The sequence below is a fragment of the Pseudorasbora parva genome, chromosome 4 (assembly GCF_024679245.1).
Source record: "Pseudorasbora parva isolate DD20220531a chromosome 4, ASM2467924v1, whole genome shotgun sequence".
Taxonomy (NCBI): domain Eukaryota; kingdom Metazoa; phylum Chordata; class Actinopteri; order Cypriniformes; family Gobionidae; genus Pseudorasbora; species Pseudorasbora parva.
The window spans coordinates 14,591,340-14,610,470 of record NC_090175.1 but is presented as its reverse complement, the minus strand read 5'-3'; the positions used below and the strand labels follow the sequence as shown (position 1 = coordinate 14,610,470).

General features: G+C 38.9%; 1 protein-coding gene across 1 annotated transcript in view; it reads left to right on the top strand.

The window, feature by feature from the left end:
* The first annotated feature begins 601 nt into the window (after positions 1–601).
* The window catches only part of LOC137072960 (VPS10 domain-containing receptor SorCS3-like), a 48,005-nt gene continuing 29,475 nt past the window's right edge, over positions 602–19,131 (top strand). Inside the window, exons 1-6 of the mRNA XM_067441003.1 lie at positions 602–721; positions 2,936–3,107; positions 9,709–9,895; positions 12,618–12,751; positions 13,695–13,818; positions 16,448–16,560. Coding sequence (XP_067297104.1) covers positions 672–721; positions 2,936–3,107; positions 9,709–9,895; positions 12,618–12,751; positions 13,695–13,818; positions 16,448–16,560 — 780 coding nt within the window. The 5' untranslated portion in view covers positions 602–671. The remainder of the gene's footprint in view (positions 722–2,935; positions 3,108–9,708; positions 9,896–12,617; positions 12,752–13,694; positions 13,819–16,447; positions 16,561–19,131) is intronic.

The following is a 19,131-nucleotide window of genomic DNA, read 5'->3' as shown; positions in this document are numbered from 1 at the left end:
CATATTCTGTCATAGTAATCTATAAATCGTTTGTGTGGGAACTGTTGTAAAATGCACAAGAGTCTGATAATATATGCTGCATGAAGATAGAACAAGTATAGTTTAGTTAAACTATGGTTATAACCTATATAGTCCTCTTGCTTTTATGATATGGTATTGTATTTTTGTTATTTACTGTTTTACAATAAATGTGAAAAGACAGATGCTCAACTACCAAGAACCAAATGTGCTCAACTACAACAACTCTTCCTCTTCTCAACATGGCCTCCCTTTGTTGTGTTTCTAGGGGCACGTTTTTTGTAAATTCTAGGGTTAATGATGTCACCAAAAGAAGCTTGTTTTAGTCTTTACCAGCTATTTGTTGTAGTCCTGGAAAAGTGATTTCTGTTAAAAATAATAATAATAATAATAATAATAATAAAAAAATCTCCCTTTGCATTAAACATTGAGTGTTGTATATTTGCAGATGTTGTTTATGCTCAAACTGCAACATTACACACTAAAAAGTCAAATAATCACGGACCACTTTAAGGAACTGACTAATAATGGAGCACATAAATAAGTCTTGTTCAAGTTCAGTATATGATAATTGTTTTGTCTTTTGTAGTGATTATGGCTTTGAGAGAAGAGGAGATGGAAACTGTCTGCCAGCATTTTGGTTCAATCCTTCCATGGTATCTCGAAGCTGCAGCCAAGGGCAAAACTACCTCAACAGCACAGGGTAAGACGCATTCACATACAGATCTTATTCTGTCATGGTGGGATTTTGCTTCCCTTAGTGGGACATTTGGTTACTGATGGGTAAATCTGACAACCAAGTTTTCTCTGCTATTTAAATGAGGACATGCCATACTTTTATCATTTTCACATACAGCTAATTAGAAACCAGATTGCAAACAAGTCAGAACATGATACAAATTGTGAATAAAAAAAATGAATGCAATAATTGACACATCTCATAAACTTGTATTTTATTCACAATAGAATTTAGAGAACATATCAAATGTTGAAAGTGAGACATTTTGAAATGTCATGCAAAATATTGGCTCGTTTTAGATTTCATGAGAGCTACACATTCAAAAAAAGTTGGGATGTTAGCAATAGGAGGCTGGAAAAGTTAAATGTACATTTAAGGAACAGCTGGAGGACAAATTTGCAACTTATTAGGTCAATTGGCAACATGGTTGGGTATAAAAAGATCCTCTTGGAGTGGCAGTGGCAGTGAGAGAGTGGCATTGTCTCTCAGAAGTCAAGATGGGCAGAGGATCACCAATTCCTCCATGGCTGCGGCAAAAAATAGTGGAGCAATATCAGAAAGGAATTTCTCAGAGAAAAATTATAAAGAGTTTGAAGTTATCATAATCTACAGTTCATTATATCATCCAAAGATTCAGAGAATCTGGAACAATCTCTGCGTAAGGGTCAAGGCCGGAAAACCATACTGGATGCCAGTGATCTTTGGAGCCTTAGGCGGCACTGCATCACATACAGGAATGCTACTGTAATGCTCATTTAAAATTGACTGTGGCAAAGTGGAAAACTGTGCTGTGGTCAGACAAATTAAAATTGGAAGTTCTGTTTGGAAAAATGGGACGCCATGTTATCCGGACTAAAGACCCAAGTTGTTATCAGCGCTCAGTTCAGAAGCCTGCATCTCTAAAAGTATGGGGTTGCATGAGTGTGTGTGTGGCATGGGCAGCTTACATATCTGGAAAGACACCATCAATGCGGAAATATATCCAAGTTCTTGAACAACATATGCTCCCATCCAGATGTCGTCTTTTTCAGGAAAGACCTTATATTTTCCAACATGACAATGCCAGACCACATACTGCATCAATTACAACATCATGGCTGCGTAGAAGAAGGATCCGGGTACTGAAATGGCCAGCCTGCAGTCCAGATCTTACCCCCTTAGAAAACATTTGGCGCATCATAAAGAGGAAGATGTGACAAAGAAGACCTAAGACAGTTGAGCAACTAGAAGCCTGTATTAGACAAGAATGGGACAACATTCCTATTCCTAAACTTGAGCAACTCCTCTCCTCAGTGCCCAGACGTTTGCAGACTGTTATAAAAAGAAGAGGGGATGCCACATAGTGGTAAACACGGCGTTGTCCCAACTTTTCTGAGATGTGTCGATGCCATTAAAATGAAAATCAACTTTTAGTTTAGTTTCAGTTTAAACATTTGATATGTAATCTATGTTATATTCTGAATAAAACGTGCACATCATTGCACTCTGTTTTTATTCACAATTTTCTACAGTGTCCCAACTTTTTTGGAATCGGGTTTGTATTAGTGTGACTAGATTAACCCAATAAATTATAGCCCTGCTTTATAGCATTGTTCTGTTCACAATTACAATGTATAATTATTTTTAATTAATTGTACCATGTTTTAAGCTTTCTGTGCTGATGAGCAGGCACAAGCCATATTGACGTGAGCAGGTTTTAAACTGTCTGGAGATTGTGGCGTCTGTCTTTACGACAACTTTCTAGACAGACAATCCATACAAAGGGACCTAGCCGGACAGATAACACTGTGTAATGGAAAGACTTAATTTGAAAACCAACATCCGCCAGAAAGCATGTCCATTCAGAACAAGAGTCCGAAATTACAGACGAGGGAAGAGACAGAGAAAGAACATGATTATCATTTCCAGAGATTCTGTCAGAGCTGGCACATAAATTGTGTTCAAATCTGATTCATGCAATGAAATAAACAGAGCGGCTCAGAATAGATCTATCAAGCTCGCATGAACGGTGTTGTATCCAAATGGATAAATACAGTGACCCATAAGTATTCAGACACTAAAGTCACACTTTAAAATGTGTGAGTGCAGTTGAGTCAGACGATTTCAAATCGACAGATCTTTTATTTCTAAAGAAAGAAGTTTCAAAGCTAGCTTTTGTGATTTCTGTGTGTGTTTCAGGTATCGAAAAGTGGTAGCGAATAACTGCACGAAAGGCGTGAAGGAGATGTACACGGCCAGGAAACAGCAGTGTCCGAACCGCCCCCCACGAGGTTTAGTCCTGACAACCCGTGACGACAAACTCACAGCCAACTTGGGGAGCAATGTGACCTTCCTGGTGCGGCTGGAAGAGGTGAGATCTTCATGAGGTCCATCTGAATATGATAAACTCTAACCTGACCCTAATGGAAAATGACAGTATCTGAGCATTTAAAGTGCAGTACGGACAGAAGATATAATTATGGGCCTGGTATTGAGTCAAGACATAAATTATGCAGTAGTAATTATTAAATTCATGTGCTTCAGCCATTTAAATCGATGATCAGATATCAGGAGATCCATGTATGCAGAAATTATTATTTCTGTTAACTCAAACAGTTGCTCTCAACTGACTTTGCCTCAGGATTGAGATTAAGAAGTGGCGAAAGTATAATTTAAAAAAACAAAACATTTGTAAAAAGGTCCTTAAAATTACAATGTTTTAAAATTTTACAGCATAACAGTATTCTTACATTTTCATATACTCACATATTGCAGGCCCAGCACTGAAAAATTATATTACTTTTTTTATGAATACTTATACATATATTTATATGAGCCAGTGTCACAGATACATTTTTGGCAAAATAAAGTTATAATTGGACACAGACGTTGGCATTAACGCTAAAAGATATGGAAAGTGTTTTCGCCATTTTTAAAAGTTGATAAGCTTCTTTATTTCGCAGTCCTACCAATGTATGATTATATTTTTTATGCATTTTGTTCTTTAATTTGCATTTAGCATGATGTGCAGAACCCAGTCAGAACAGAAATGCAACCCATTTTTAGGTCACACTTCACTATTTGTGAGGCACTGATAAAGACCCGGTATTTATTGGATTTTATAATAATGTTCTATTTGTATACATTAGATAACTACATTATTTAACATGAACTAACAATGAAAAATACTTTAGTAAGCTTAACATTGTATTTTTTTTAAAAATAAAGCACTGATATAGACAATTATATAATATTACTATTAGTATATTTATTGGATTTTATAACAATGTTCAATTTATAGACATTGTGTATATATATATATATATATATATATATATATAAACCTCCTATACCTATATTGAGATATGATATAATAAACCTACACAAAATGAGACGAGTGGTCACTTTACTTGACGGTCAGACAGTTCTTGGTGAAGTCTTAAGTGAGACTATCATCGAGCTCTATGTGACCATTAACACCCACATTGGTCTTTTTTTGACATTCTAGAATTTCCCTAATTCTGTGGCCTCTGCTCCGAGCTGTGCTGGAGCTCTGTGGCAGATGAAAAGGCTTCACTCCGTACAGATGGTATAGTGCAATTCGGATACATATTACAAGCCTACTGGGGAAGAGCTTTTCATTGATGTGCAATGCACACATGGTCACACATACTCTCTCTTGGTTTCTTTCGCTCTCTGACACACACTCACATGTGCTCATTCCAGGTAAAGTGTTTCTCCCTAGGCATCTCACCACAGCAGAGTTGTCACATTACAGTATGATGAGATGAGGAAATGAGGGCTTATTCCTTTCATTGAGAGAGAGAGAGAGAGAGAGAGAGAGAGAGAGAGAGAGAGAGAGAGAGAAGAGAGAGAGAGAGAGAGAGAGAGGAGAGAGAGAGAGAGAGAGAGAGAGAGAGAGAGAGAGAGAGAGAGAGAGAGAGAGATGGGCTAAGAATTCTACCTATTTATATTCATGAGGGTCGGAGCCAGAGCTGTTTCTTAGGCAAATCAAATGGACCTTAATATTTAATGCCTTTAAGGTGCAACAGTTTTTTTTTTTTAAATATATATACATAAAGTTAGAAGGTAGAAAGCAGCTCAAGGTTTTATAGGTTTGAAGGGATGGAAGAAGATAGGAACAATATATATTTTTTTGTTGTTGTTGTTGAGAAACTAGTTTATTTTATTTTTTTACATCATATTTTAAATTTGATCCTTTTCAAACAAACAATGGGATTAAAAAAGAAAATGGCACAAACAAATAAATACATTTAAAAATGTACATCATATCTGATAATCAATATATAAAATGTATTTGCATTTCACTGAATATGAAAAAACTTTTTAAAATCATACATAAAATACAGTATAAAGTAATATTGTGATTTATTATTATAATTTAAGGGCAAAATATTTTTGGATTAAAATATTAAAAACAACAATGTTATATACAGTATTTTGTTGAGGTTTGTACTTACATTATCCCAAACATTTCCAAAAATGTTTTAAATCCAGAGAAAACTGATTATTGTTAAACAGCACAACAAGGTTTTCTTGCATCTGTCCAATTTGAAATTGGTGGGCATTTGGCTTTCTGTAAAGGTTGTTTTTTTTTTTTTTTTCAAAGAAAACATCCAAAATGCACTTGTATAGTGTTTTTAAAGATATGTACTGTAATTGAACTTTACAGAAACAAAGTTTCTGATTCATTTTCAAACAGAAACAAACAGATAAAGGCTGTTTCTCAAAATGAGTTTTCAGAAATCCCCACTGCACTTTATTCATATATAATTTGCCTGTATCTAAGAGATAACTAAGATGCCCTACTGTAAAAACCTTTGACTCTATTATGTCAAAAAATGAAACCAATAAGTTTGAACCTGGTTTTATCCATTGTTCAGCTTTTTGTTCTAGAATTGTATACAAATTAGTACATCTTTAATTAAATGAGGCCTCATTTGCATATTTAGTTTTTTTTAGAAAACGTGTTTAAAAAAAAAAAGCAATTCTTAATGTAATCCATCCAAAGTATGGTATTATATTTTAGTTATTATTTTTACGCCATTAACCTGAGGTGTCTTGCTTTAAATGATCCTTTGGAAATCATTCTAATATGATGATTTGGTGCTACTTATTTCTGATTGTTATCAATGTTGAAAACTGTTGTGCAGCTTAATATATTTGAGGAAATTGTGACTCTTTGATAAATGGAAAGTTCAAATCTAATCTTTTCTAACATTATAAATGTCTGTACTGTCACTTTTAATCAATGTAATGCATCCTTGCGGAATAAAATATTAATTTTCTTCCAGAAAAAAAGAAAGAAAGAAAAACTTACTTGCCCCTATGTTTTCTTTTCTTTTAATTTTTACTATATTAGTATGTTACTATTTTGTTATTATTTTTTATTTTATTTATTTAGCTGTGAGGCAGTTGGAAATGCAGTTGGAAGCAGTTGTAGAGGAATTTCCCTTCAAGTGGACTTTGTCTATATGATCTCAGCCCAAACTGTGTCCTTATCATCATTACACAAACTCTTCCTCCTGTCAGTCATCTTTTCCTTTCTCCTCCCATAGTGTAGTTATGATTTTCTGCACAAAGTGGCGTAAAATATCTTAAAAGCAACCCGGAGCACATGCTTGCGCAGAAACGCAGCGAGGCGGGCCACTTCTCACACTCGGCCGGTGCCTAAAAAGCAAACAGACAGGAATAAACCAGGCAGCTTTGGATTTGTCATTATGCAGGGCATAAACACCCCCTCTCTTTCCTTCATGTGCTGCTAATGCAGTGTTACAAATTAATATCCCAATAGCATTAGCTTACAATGTGCTAACGGCGGAAAGAGAGAAAGGAGAGAGATTTAGGGAAGCATAAGCATGGATTTGGGAATATTGCACACGCATACGTGCGCTTCAGTGATCCTTCTCTCGTGGCACGGGGCACACATAACCAGATGTAAAGCCTGAAGGACAATAGATAAAAGTGTTTTGGGATGGTTCAAGGAAAGGTCTCATCTAAACTTCATTTTCTTCCTTTTCTTTTTTTTTTTTTTTAACTGACTGGTTACGTAGTTTTATATGTATAACTAGTGCTAATGGTTGATTTTTGTGCGTAAGTTTCAGAAGATATGCAAGGCTGATGAGCTCCGATATCTGTGGATTGCTATTTGGCCTTAGCCTGACGTGGTCATACTCAATTCTAGTCAGAATATGAGTCTGATCTGCTCCATTGGGCTGTGATTATGGGGCGTGTTTCAACCGAACCAGGAAAGACCTCAATTGGATAGACCTACAACCAATCAGAGCAACGGAGCGACAATGAACAAGTCACTCCGACTTAACGTTAGTGACTGACAAATAGGGGTTTCGCTTAGAAGCTTATCATCTCCGAGACTAGAAAATGCCCAATGGCAGTGCCAATGCCATGGTTGCTGGCAGTACGGTTCGCCCTGGACCGCTTCCTAGCATTGCTGAGGGGTCAACACGTACTAGTCAGGTCGGACAACAAGGCCGTTGTAGCGTATATCAACCACATGGGTGGTCTACGCTTCCGCCGCATGTCCCAACTCGCCCGCCATCTCGTGTTATGGATTCAGAAGCGCCTGAGGTCCCTTCGTGCTGTCCATATCCCGGGGATCCTGAACCGTGCAGCCTATGAGCTCTCACGGATTCAGCCAATCCCTGGGGAGTGGAGACTTCATCCCCAGTCGGTCCAGCTGATTGGGATCAGTTCGGGGACGCACAGGTAGATCTGTTTGCCTCCCACGACTCGTCCCATTGCAGCCTGTACTATTCCCTGACCGAGGGCACACTCGGCACGGTTGCACTGGCGCACAGCTGGCCGCAGGGCCTACGCAAGTATGTGTTTCCCCCAGTGAGCCTTCTTGCACGAGTTCTGTGCAAGGTCAGGGAGGACATGGAGCAGGTCATGTTGGTCGCCCCTATATTGACACGGCCGGACCTGGTTCCCAGAACTAGTACTCCTTGCGACAGCCCCTCTATGGCCGATTCCTCTGAGACAGGATCTCCTCTCTCAGAGACGGGGCACCCTGTGGCACTCACGTCACGATCTTTGGAACCTTCACGTGTGGCTCCTGGACAGGACACGGCAGGTTTGAGTACCCTACCACCTACAGTGGGGGCTACCATCACTTCCGCTAGGGCCGAGTCCACGAGACAGGCCTATGCGTTGAAGTGGAACCTCTTCGTCAGCTGGTGTTCTTCTCGCAAAGAAGACCCCTGGAAATGCCTGATCGGGTCGGTGCTCTCATTTCTACAAGAACGGTTGGATCAAAGGCTGTCTCCTTCCACCCTGAAGGTTTGTTTGGCCGCTATTGCTGCCTACCATGACCTCTTGGACGGTAAACCGGAAAGTAAGCACGACCTGGTCATCAGGTTCCTGAGGGGTGCGAGGAGACTACATCCTCCTCATGCTCCTCTCGTACCCTCTTGGGACCTCTCAGTAGTTTTAAGTGCACTGCTGAGGGCCCCGATTGAGCCTTTGCGGTCAGTAGATGTTAAGTTCTTGTCAATGAAGACGGCGCTTCTGACCGCACTGGCCTCCATCAAGAGGGTAGGGGATCTGCAGGCATTTTCGGTTGACGAAGCGTGCCTGGAATTCGGGCCGGGCGACTCTCACGTGATCCTGAGACCCCGGCCTGGATATGCGCCCAAGGTTCCCACCACTCCGTTCAGAGACCAGGTGGTGAACCTGCAAGCGCTGCCCTTGGAGGAGGCAGACCCAGCCTTAGCACTGCTCTGTAAAGTACACACCCTCCGCCCTTACATAGACAGGATGCAGTGTTTCAGTGTTCACACTCGTGTCCGGCCAGGTGCCCCATGTGCATGGTTCCCCTCCGGTGACCTCCACATGTGTATTTCCACCGTAAGCCTCCCTGAGCGGGTGTCTTCCCTTGGCAAGCCTGCCACCTCCTGGGGTTAAAAATCCACCTGCGGCTGGTACCACAGTGATCTTCCGTATGCAGCCCCCTCAGGTCATACGTGTATTCTTAAGTCCTCCCTACGGGTAGGCACTATGGCGCATATCTCCACCTAGAATATGCCTCCCAGTGTACCTTGGTATTCCTGCGTTAAGTGGAGGCCTTCGACCGTCCTATCTTGCATCAGGGCACTCACGCTTGCGCAGAGTTAACTTCGAGCCCTTTTGCTTAAATATTTGTTTTACCATAGAGGTAAACAGTCTCCACTTTGTAGCAAAATAAAGTATGATATGCTAATTTTGTATACGTTAATAACATTGTATGTGTTAGGTTAACCTGGGCACTCCAGCTGGTGGGTGTAAAAGTATAATTTAGTTAGTATGTATAAGTATATATATTTTAGGCCGTTATGACTGTTTGGATTGTGATAAATGTTAAGAAATGTGTTTGATTGGGGATTCATGTTTTCCCACTCCCCTACCCACATACTCAGCTGAAGAGTTTACTTTTCATTTATTTGTATAACTACTTTTAGCTTATGAAATGAAAAAATACTTGACAGCAAACTCACTCACAGCCATATGATATATTCCCTGTGCAATATCATATCTCCTAAAACGCAATTATGATTGCGGTAGATTGCAATTGACCCATCAGGTTATCTGATATTTCACTGTATGCCAAACAAACACAATATAATATTACATACAAAAGTAATGAGACTGTTTCCAACAGTAAGCTGAAATTCACGCTGAGAGGTAATTCATTTGATACAATGGCTGTTTTCCCTGTAAATAAGCAGCTCCTGTCTCTGATTTCATGCACCTTGTTTCATATATGAGGCAGAGTTATGAACTCGGGCTGAAAACAATGCTTTGTGTCCGAAAACAGATGGGACAGTGTCTGTGTAAGCAGAATGGTGACGGGTACCCGCAGCTGTTTTTGGTCGCAGCTGCCAGACACAGTCATTAAGCAAAGCGCGCTAAAGGGTTGTTGTAATAATTCGACTTGGCTCTGCATGTTGTTTTAGGGCGACTCCATGAGGACAAACATTCAGCTGGACTTTGGGGACGGAACGGCGGTGTCCTATTCCAACCTGAGCTGGACGCAGGAGGGCATCAGGCACGTGTACCGCAGCGCTGGTATCTTCAGAGTCACAGCCCTGGCGGAGAACAGCCTCGGGTTCGACACCTCATCCCTCTACCTGCATGTGACGTGTAGGTTTCACACACACAAAAGAGAGCCTACTCTAGTGTTTGTTTTTCATTCTACAGGATGATGGGATGTCATTTAAAATGCATTATATTACATTCTCCATTTTGCAGACGTACTACATAATTTTATGAGGTAACATTATATAATAATAATAATAATAATAATAATAATAATAATAATAATAATAATAATAATATCTATAGCACTTAAAAAGTATTTTAATGTACTTTAAATAATATTTTTGTGTGAACTGATTTCAGACACTAAACTGCATGTTAATTGCAATTAAATGAAAATGTATTATTGGTTATATTTATATTGAATGCAGATACTACATTTTAGAGGTTTTTGTTGTTGTTTGTTTTAACTAAACATAAGAACTTAAAGGAACTGTATGTAAGAAATTATTAATATTTCAATTAATCAAAAAATGGCCCTGATATGTCACTAGACATTAAGAAATAATGTTCATTTCAAATACTTCTATCACTGACAACAGTAGTCCGGCCAGGATATTGACATTTAAAAGTTGTTGTTGCAGCCCTCAACTGATGTTGATGTTGACATGTTGTGTTTTGGCCTGAAGCTCCGCCCTCCACCTATCGACCAATCACAAAGTCAGCAGTGTTTCGGCATCCGGGTTGCCAGATCTCCTCTAGTTACCACAGCTGCAGCTACAAACATTCCTGCTGATCCTGCAGCCTATCTGGCAACCTCGAGTCAGGGGGAGGGGGAGAGGGGAGACACCGCTCTACAGTCATTTAAAAGTGATTGCAGTACCAGTTTTGTCCACAATCTTACATACACTTCCTTTAAGTATACACTGTATTCAAATAGAATTTTTAGTATTAATTATATTGTCTTTGAAACATGATTAAAGTGTTTATATATAAATATATATATATATATATATATATATATATATATATATATATATATATATATATATATATATATATATATATATATATAAGTGTTTATGGTAAACTAAAGTAGACATAAAGGCAAAACACAGTTTGCAAGCAGCTGGACTTTTATTATGCCACAGTCACCGGCGCCATTTCTGCTTTTAATGATTATGAGGCAACACAGCTCTCTTTATCATATTAGATACATTTCAGTGTGTTGAAAAAGAATTTATGATGTTACTCTGTGCATTCACTCAGCGGCTGCTGTGACACTTGTTCACACTTCTAATAGTAAAGCGTTTCTGCAAAATAATTGACGCATGAATCGATAAGCATAACGGTTCGAAACTTTATTTTGAAATTGGCCCATCGCTATATAAGTCGTTATTTATTTATTTTTGCGCACAAAAACTATTCTTGTTGTTTCATAAAATTATTGTAAAAAAATTACAATAATTAGCATTCAAAATTATTGTGTAATTATTGTAGAGCCACTGTAGTGAGATGAACTTTGTAACGACGTCTTTAGTGCCTTTTATGGGTTTTTTATGAGAGAAAATGGCATTGGTGTCAATGAAGGCCTTTCTGAGCCATCGGATTTCAACAAAAATATCTTCATTTGTTTTCCAAAGATGAACGGAGGTCTTACGGGTGTCAGTTGACATTAAGGGAAGTAATTAATGACAGAATTGTCATTTTTGGGTGAACTAACCCTTTAACTAATGTCCCTATTTAGCTAGGAAAAAGAACAATACATTTAAAATCAAACTGGTAGCCATATAGTTCTTGAAGTGGCAGAACATTGGTATGCAAACTTTGAATAGACATATCTTGAAAAAAATACACTCAGTGGGTGACTTTCATACAGTTGCTCTGCCAAAATCTGCATGTGTTCTCCAACTCCACAGGTGTAGTAGGACTGCGGTGCTTAATTAAAGCTTTTATCTTTACTTTTCACAAACAAACAGGAGGTGGGCACTTGCGATCAGATATGAGAAATTAGGTCCAACTTTTATTTGCTCCTGTGTACAGAATCATTTAATAGCAAAAAAATAAACAAAAAACCAGTTGGACTGTTTAAACAGAATAAAATATGCACACGGGGAAGGGTTAACAAAACGGATAGATCTCAAGGGAATGAGTAAATGTTGACAGAAATCATAGTAAAGATTTTTTTCTCATGTTTTAGGATCACTGGGCCAAAATAAAGTGTGTGTGTGTGTGTGTGTGTGTGTGTGTGTGTGTGTGTGTGTGTGTGTGTGTGTGTGTGTGTGTGTGTGTGTGTGTGTGTGTGTGTGTGTGTGTGTGTGTGTGTGTGTGTGTGTGTGTGTGTGTGTGTGTCATTTTTAGCGTTGCGCTTCAGTTAGTGTGCTGTGCTTTCGGTGTTAGTCTTTTAGCCCAGTAAATCTCTCTTGAAAAAGTTGCTTGTTTAAACTCATCCTGCTTTAAACACCTCCGCTATTACCGTACACATGCTGACTAACTACTTGGCGCTGTTTTTTTGTGTTTTTTTTTAGCGTCCCACTGTGAGTGTTGCGTTTCTAAAATGCTGTGCCAAGTTAAAAATACTTGAAAACTTTTAAAAACAGGTCTCGAGACCCCTGCGTTCCGTTTCTGTCTCTTTGCGCTCCGCCTAGCTCTGTTTGAACAGCGTCCAATTGGGGTCAGGCGAAGCCGAGAGCAGTCTAATTATACAAGACCCAATAGTCGACCAGTTATTCAAGCCACCGGCGAGTTGATTTAGCGAAATATTTACTTTTTGCACCCCATGATCTGTTCCCTGTTCTTGTTTTAAATGTGTCTGTGTGTTTTTCAGGCCCTGTGGAGCATATTCAGCTGTTGGCTCCATATGTGGTCATTAAGAATAAGGAGGTGAACCTGACGGCAGTGGTCTGGCCTGCTCATTTCAGAACGCTCACCTATTTCTGGTGGCTGGGGAACAACACAGAGGTACAACCAGCTCCTAATTACAGATTTTCTGCCTCGCTTTGTTGGCGGAAGGCCTCTGAGACGTTTTACTTGGGGAAGATAAACGAACAGGAGCAATGAACCGTTAATAATGTAGTTCTTGTTCTTGTTGTTTTTGTAGTATTTAGATGTGTTCTTTAGTTTACGCTTGTTCACCCTAAAACATCAATAAAGCTGTTGGCACTATTTTTTTGCAATGGGTTCGCTTTTTAAAGGAACACTCCACTGTTTTTAGAAATAGGGCTTATTCAACTTCTTTTCTACATTTAGATTTGTGGGCAAATGCATTTTTGTCTCAGTGCATGTATTGTTTTAGTTTGGCAGGGTCGCCGCTAACTTAGCTTAGCATAATGAATGGAATCCTATGTTTCCAGCTAGCATGTCCCGAGTAAAAGTGATCAAAAAAACACCTAATTACTTCTTGTGGCCTACATATTTACAACAAGTACAAATAGCAACGCAAAAATATCACAGCCCTCATCCTCACGTCCTCCAGCTGTTGAGAGATTGCAATGTGTTGCATTTTATCTCTGCGCCAAAGAAGCAGTGCTTCGCCTGTGCTTCCCCAATATATAGTCCCAAGTCAATATCTTACTAGGAAATCTCCTGGTCTTAATCTGCATCGCTATTTTTTACTCATTTTGAATACGCAGGCCACAATAAGTAATTAGGTGTTTTTTTGTTTTTTGATCACTTTTACTCGGGACATGCTAGCTGGCAACATAGGACTCCAGATAAAAATGCATTTACCCACATATCTAAATGTAGGAAAGAAGTTGAATAAGCCCTATTTCTAAAAAAACAGTGGAGTGTTTCTTTAAGGGAGTCATCGAACTTACAAATATCAAAATATATGATTTCCTACCGTTGTATTGAGTTTAGATGTTTTTTGTTTTTTTTGCATCCTCTACATTTGTGGCACTAGCCAATAATTACACTGGACAGCAGCATTTCCCACACGTTCAGCGCCGATGGCATGATCACTGTGACTGTCCAGGTCTCGTCAGCGGACTCCATACTGCAGGACACCAGAACCATTGCCATACAAGGTAGGTCTTCAGACTCAGGGCCAATTTGAATGTTATGTTGACTTTTAAACGATGTACATAAATGAGCGATTCAGCCCTCTATAATTCTATTCTAGTTTTTCTTCTCTCTATTGGCAGGGAGCGTTTATGCACCTCGGGTGCCTCACGTTTTATCCGCCTGCTGCTCTTCACCTTTTTGTAGGAGCGCTCTGAGCACATGATGTTCAAAAAATCAACTCTGAGTAGAAAGGCGTCCAATGTCATTTGTATTTTTTCCCCATTATCCAATCGAATGAATGTAGAGGCGGGCCTTCCGTTGTGGTGACTGTTACCTTGATTAGACTGACAAAACAGCTGATTTGGGGGTTGCCTAGCAACATACAAAAATGGCAGGGCACTGCTCTTTTCTATATTAAAAATGTCAAACAAAAAAGGTAGTGCATTTCTTAATCTTAGTTCCTGTTAATTTCAACATTTAATAGTGCATTATTAAAATCAGATGTTGTATTTGTTAACATTAGTTAATGCACTGTGAACTGACTTGAACAATGAACAGCTGGATTTTCATTAACTAACATCAAAAAAGATTTATAAATAATGTAACAAATGTACTGCTCATTGTTAGTTCATGTTTGTTAATATATTATCTAATGTTAACAAATTAGACCTTATGAATCGTTGTATTTTTTTAATAATCCTAAAAAAAAGAGTGAAATAAACTGTGAAAGCTATATATATATATATATATATATATATATATATATATATATATATATATATATATATATATATATATATAGCTTTCACAGTTTATTTATGTGTGTGTGTGTGTGTGTGTGTGTGTGTGTGTGTGTGTGTGTGTGTGTGTGTGTGTGTAAGGGATAATGTACACCCAGCCTTAAACCCCTTCAGAGTGATGCAAGACCCCTCCGCTTCGCGTCGGGTTTCTGAAGACTCTGTCGGGGTTTATTCTGCGGTAACAACCGGCTGGGTGTACATTATCCCGCTTATTACACGGCTACTAGTCTCAAATAAATTAGACACAAAATATTGTCTTGAGATTAAATATTTTATTAGCTCTTATGCAAAGCTTCCGCAAAGAAAAACTGTTCCAAACTGCTTTAAGCCTTTATCTATTGCTGCTAAATGTTGAAAATGAATGCTGAAAGGGTTAGTTCACCCAAAAATGAAACCAGGCCTATGATTTACTCACCCTCAAGTCATTATAGGTGTATATGACATTCTTCTTTCAGACAAATACAATCGGAGTTATATTTAAAAAGTCCAGGCTAACGTTAATCCCAGCAGTAGCAGTAACGTTAGCTGTTTTTGAAGTCCATAAAAAATGCAGCTGTCCGCCAAATAACGTGCTCCACACAGCTCCGAAGGGTTAATAGAGCCTTCTGATTCGAAACGATGCGTTTGTGTTAGAAAAAAATCCATAGTTAAAACTTTATAAAGGAACCCCGCCTTGAAGTCTTCCATTGTAGCCATGGCTGTTTAAGTATTAACAGCCACAAGGTGGTGCCAGCGTTAAGCATAGAAGCAGTGCCGGTCAAAATAACTCGTAGGACCCGGATGAGCGGTTGTTATCTGGAAATAACATACCGTTGGAATGTGCGATTGACCAATCAGAATCAAGTATTTCACAGCGCCATGTAATATATATATATATATATATATATATATATATATATATATATATATATATATATATATTTCATCCCTTTAAACTCATCTTTGATCACTAAAATTACATATTACAATTTCCCCCCCTTTGCAATTAATTTATAAATAGCCTAAATGTAACTCTGAACCCTTGCTTCATTTAGTATATGCTGATTAATGAATATGCAAATTAGCCCCACCTCACTCACACCAGCTCAGAGACCCACTCGCTCAACTTTACTGTAGTAAACGCTGCACGAGGGCAAGTGGGAATACTGGTTAAATCCGGCCATATATGTTTGACCCAGAAACTGATTCAGAAGAAGTGGAAGAGCGATTATACAAGGTTGTTTACTAGTCAAAGTATCAGAATGGTAGTGCGTTGTATGTATCTCACATTACAACGTCGGACACATAACGGTAATTAAAATGACTAGCCTTTCGCACCCTTTTTCACAACAACAGAAAAATATACCGGGAGAGCCTGGCTTCTCTTGAGACTCGTCTGCTTCACAGCATAGTGATGATATGCTAAAGCCCGCCCACATGTTGATGTGATTGGTTACAAGGTAGAAAGGAAAACTGGCGATTTCAAACTGTGTTTTTGAGACTTTGGTTCACTGCAGTTTTAAAGGACAAAATACTCAACAGTGCTTTTGACTTAGGAATTTGCACATGGTTTGTCTACGATTGAAGCATATTAAAAACGTAAAGACAATTTTCACAATTTTCACCGCATCTATATATATATATATATATATACCTTGACACTGCAAGATAGTCCCTTCTGGCAACTGCCAAATAGACTGTAATCATTTTTGTGATCAGCTCTAACCTTTCCATACCTGTCAGTAATGATAACTCTGCTACAGCGCGACTAAATCATCTGGAACAAATCACAGCAGATAGAAGGTGTTGGGCATCTTATGAGAGAGAGAATTAAGGGTCTGTCTGCCTCTGCTTCTCTCTCCCTCTGTGACAGAATTCTTCAAATCGCTTCTTTTATCTTTCTCTCCTAATCTGGATGAGGCCAACCCCGACATCCCAGAGTGGAGACAGGATGTGGGTCGGGTAATTAAGAAGGCTGTTCTTCAGGTGAGTGGGAATTTATTCTATCCGTCTTGGCTCTCGCTGTCTTTTGCTAGCTTGTCTCTGTAGCTCTCTGAGATCCTGGTCAAATAACTCCTGTTGTCTTTGTCTTATCCTTTCTTTCACTTCTCTTCAATGTTCTCTTTGGCTGAAAAACAAATACATCTTTTTTTTTTTTTTGGCTGCAATAATGGAAAGTCATAAACACACACAAACAAACACACAAACACACACACACACACACACACACACACACACACACACACACACACACACACACACACACACACACACACACACACACACACACACAGACACACGCACACGCACACACACACACGCACGCACACACACACCAATCAGGCATAATATTTTGACATTATAACATTATTTTGCTACCAAAACAGCCCTGACCCATCGAGGCATGGACTCCACTAGACCCCTGAAGGTGTGCTGTGGTATCTGTAACCAAGATGTTAGCAGCAGATCATTTAAGTCCTGTAAGTTGTGAGGTGGGGCCTCCATAGGTCTGACTTGTTTGTTCAGCACAACTCACAGATGCTTGATTGGATTGAGATCTGGGGAATTTGGAGGCCACGTCAACACATCAAACTTATTTTTGTGCTCCTCAAACCATTCCTGAACCATTTATGCTTTGTGTCAGGGCGCATTATCCTGCTGAAAGAGGCCACAGAGACCAGGGATTACCATTTCCATGAAAGAGTGTACATGGTCTGCAAACAATGCTTAGGTAAGTGGATTGGGTCAAAGTAACATCCACATGGATGCCAGGACCAAAGGTTTCCCAGCAGAACATTGCTCAAAGCATCACACTGCCTCCACTAGTCTGCCTTCTTCCCATAGTGCATCCTGGTGCCATGTGTTCCCCAGGTAGGTGACACACACAAGCACCCGTTCATCCACGTGATGTAAAAGAAAACAAGATTCATCAGACAAGGCCACCTTCTTCCATTGCTCCGTGGTCCAGTGGGATACTCACATTCCCGCTGTTGGTGCTTTCGGTGGTGGACAGGGGTCAGCATGGGCACCCTGACTGGTCTGCAGCTATGCAAACCCCATGCGCAACAAACCTTTTATATCAGAACCAGCATTAAGTTATTGAACAATTTGAGCTACAGTAGCTTGTCTGTTTGATTAGATCACACGGGCCAGCCTTCGCTCCCCACGTGCATCAATGAGCCTTGGCCGCCCATGACCCGGTCGCTGGTTCATCACTGTTCCTTCCTTGGACCACTTTGGATAGATACTGACCACTGCAGACCGGGAACACCCCACAAGAGCTGCAGTTTTGGAAAACAAAAAAATAACTAATTAAGAAAATTACATTTTGCAGTGCTTTAATGTCTTTCTATTTATATTTTAATAAACCATCATTTATTAAATGTATAATTTTATTATGTTTTTTGTTTTGTTTTTAGATTAAACATTCAATCAGAAACAACAATCAGCTTAGCAAAAAGACACAATTTATTTTAATGTATTTTTTCTTACCTCTTTGGCAAATTTGTTTTTGCCATATTATCTATGATTGTATGCTTAAAACAAGAAAAATAAAATAACTGTTGGTGGCATAAATGTTAATATTTTCATTGGGAAACTAGACAAAACATAGGCTACTGATTAATAAAATAGTTTTCACTGCGTTTTAATGTCTCTGATACATTTGAAATAATAATCTATTAAAATAATTATATTATTATGTTGTTTAGAATAAAGTGAAAACAATATAATAGCAACAAGACAAACTTTTACATAAATCATTTTATTTTCCTTACCTAACTGGCAAATGTTGTCCTTGATTTATGCTTAAAACAAGAAAAAACAAACTCTTTGATTGCATATATTCAAAAAAGAATAATACAATAAATGCGTCTGACTCTCAGGGGGGAACGGGTTCCTCATCACACAGTGGGGCGAATTGACTAAACAGTTGCACCGCTTTAGTTGTATTTCATCTCAAAATCATGCATCTTATTTGGTAACCACCCACAGTGTACTTAACCAGGTGCTAAATACAATAAAATAGCACTGCACTATATTCAAATTAAGCCATTGTCTTTCATTTCACCACAAACACAAGTCCTTTATATGTAAATTAGGCTTATTATAGATATCAAAACTCAGCGTCTATTTTCCTGGTGCAATTACCATCATAATAATACTGCCCGCCGAAAGCAGGCTGTGAATTAAACTTCATTTTAAGGAGAGGTTTGTGTGCATTTTGCTATTCCTAATCATGGCAGCACAATGGGGCCCAAAAGCCACATTTTGTAGAGCCAATTCAGATTTCTAGATCACAGTGGTGGAGTAAAGCAGTAGTAAAGTATATCTAGTACTCACCTAGCACTCAGAACTGACCCACAAGGTCATAAAATTTGTGTTCAGCACATTTTATAGGCGGTGTTAACCGATTTGCGTAAATCCTCTTGTGAACTAGCCAGCAAACTGTACTCAGCGGGAGTGTTTGGGTGATGATGTAAAAGTTTGTAGTTCTGACAGTCCCGCTGTGGTGCATGCGTGCGTGTTTTGTGTGTGTGTGTGTGTGTGTGTGTGTGT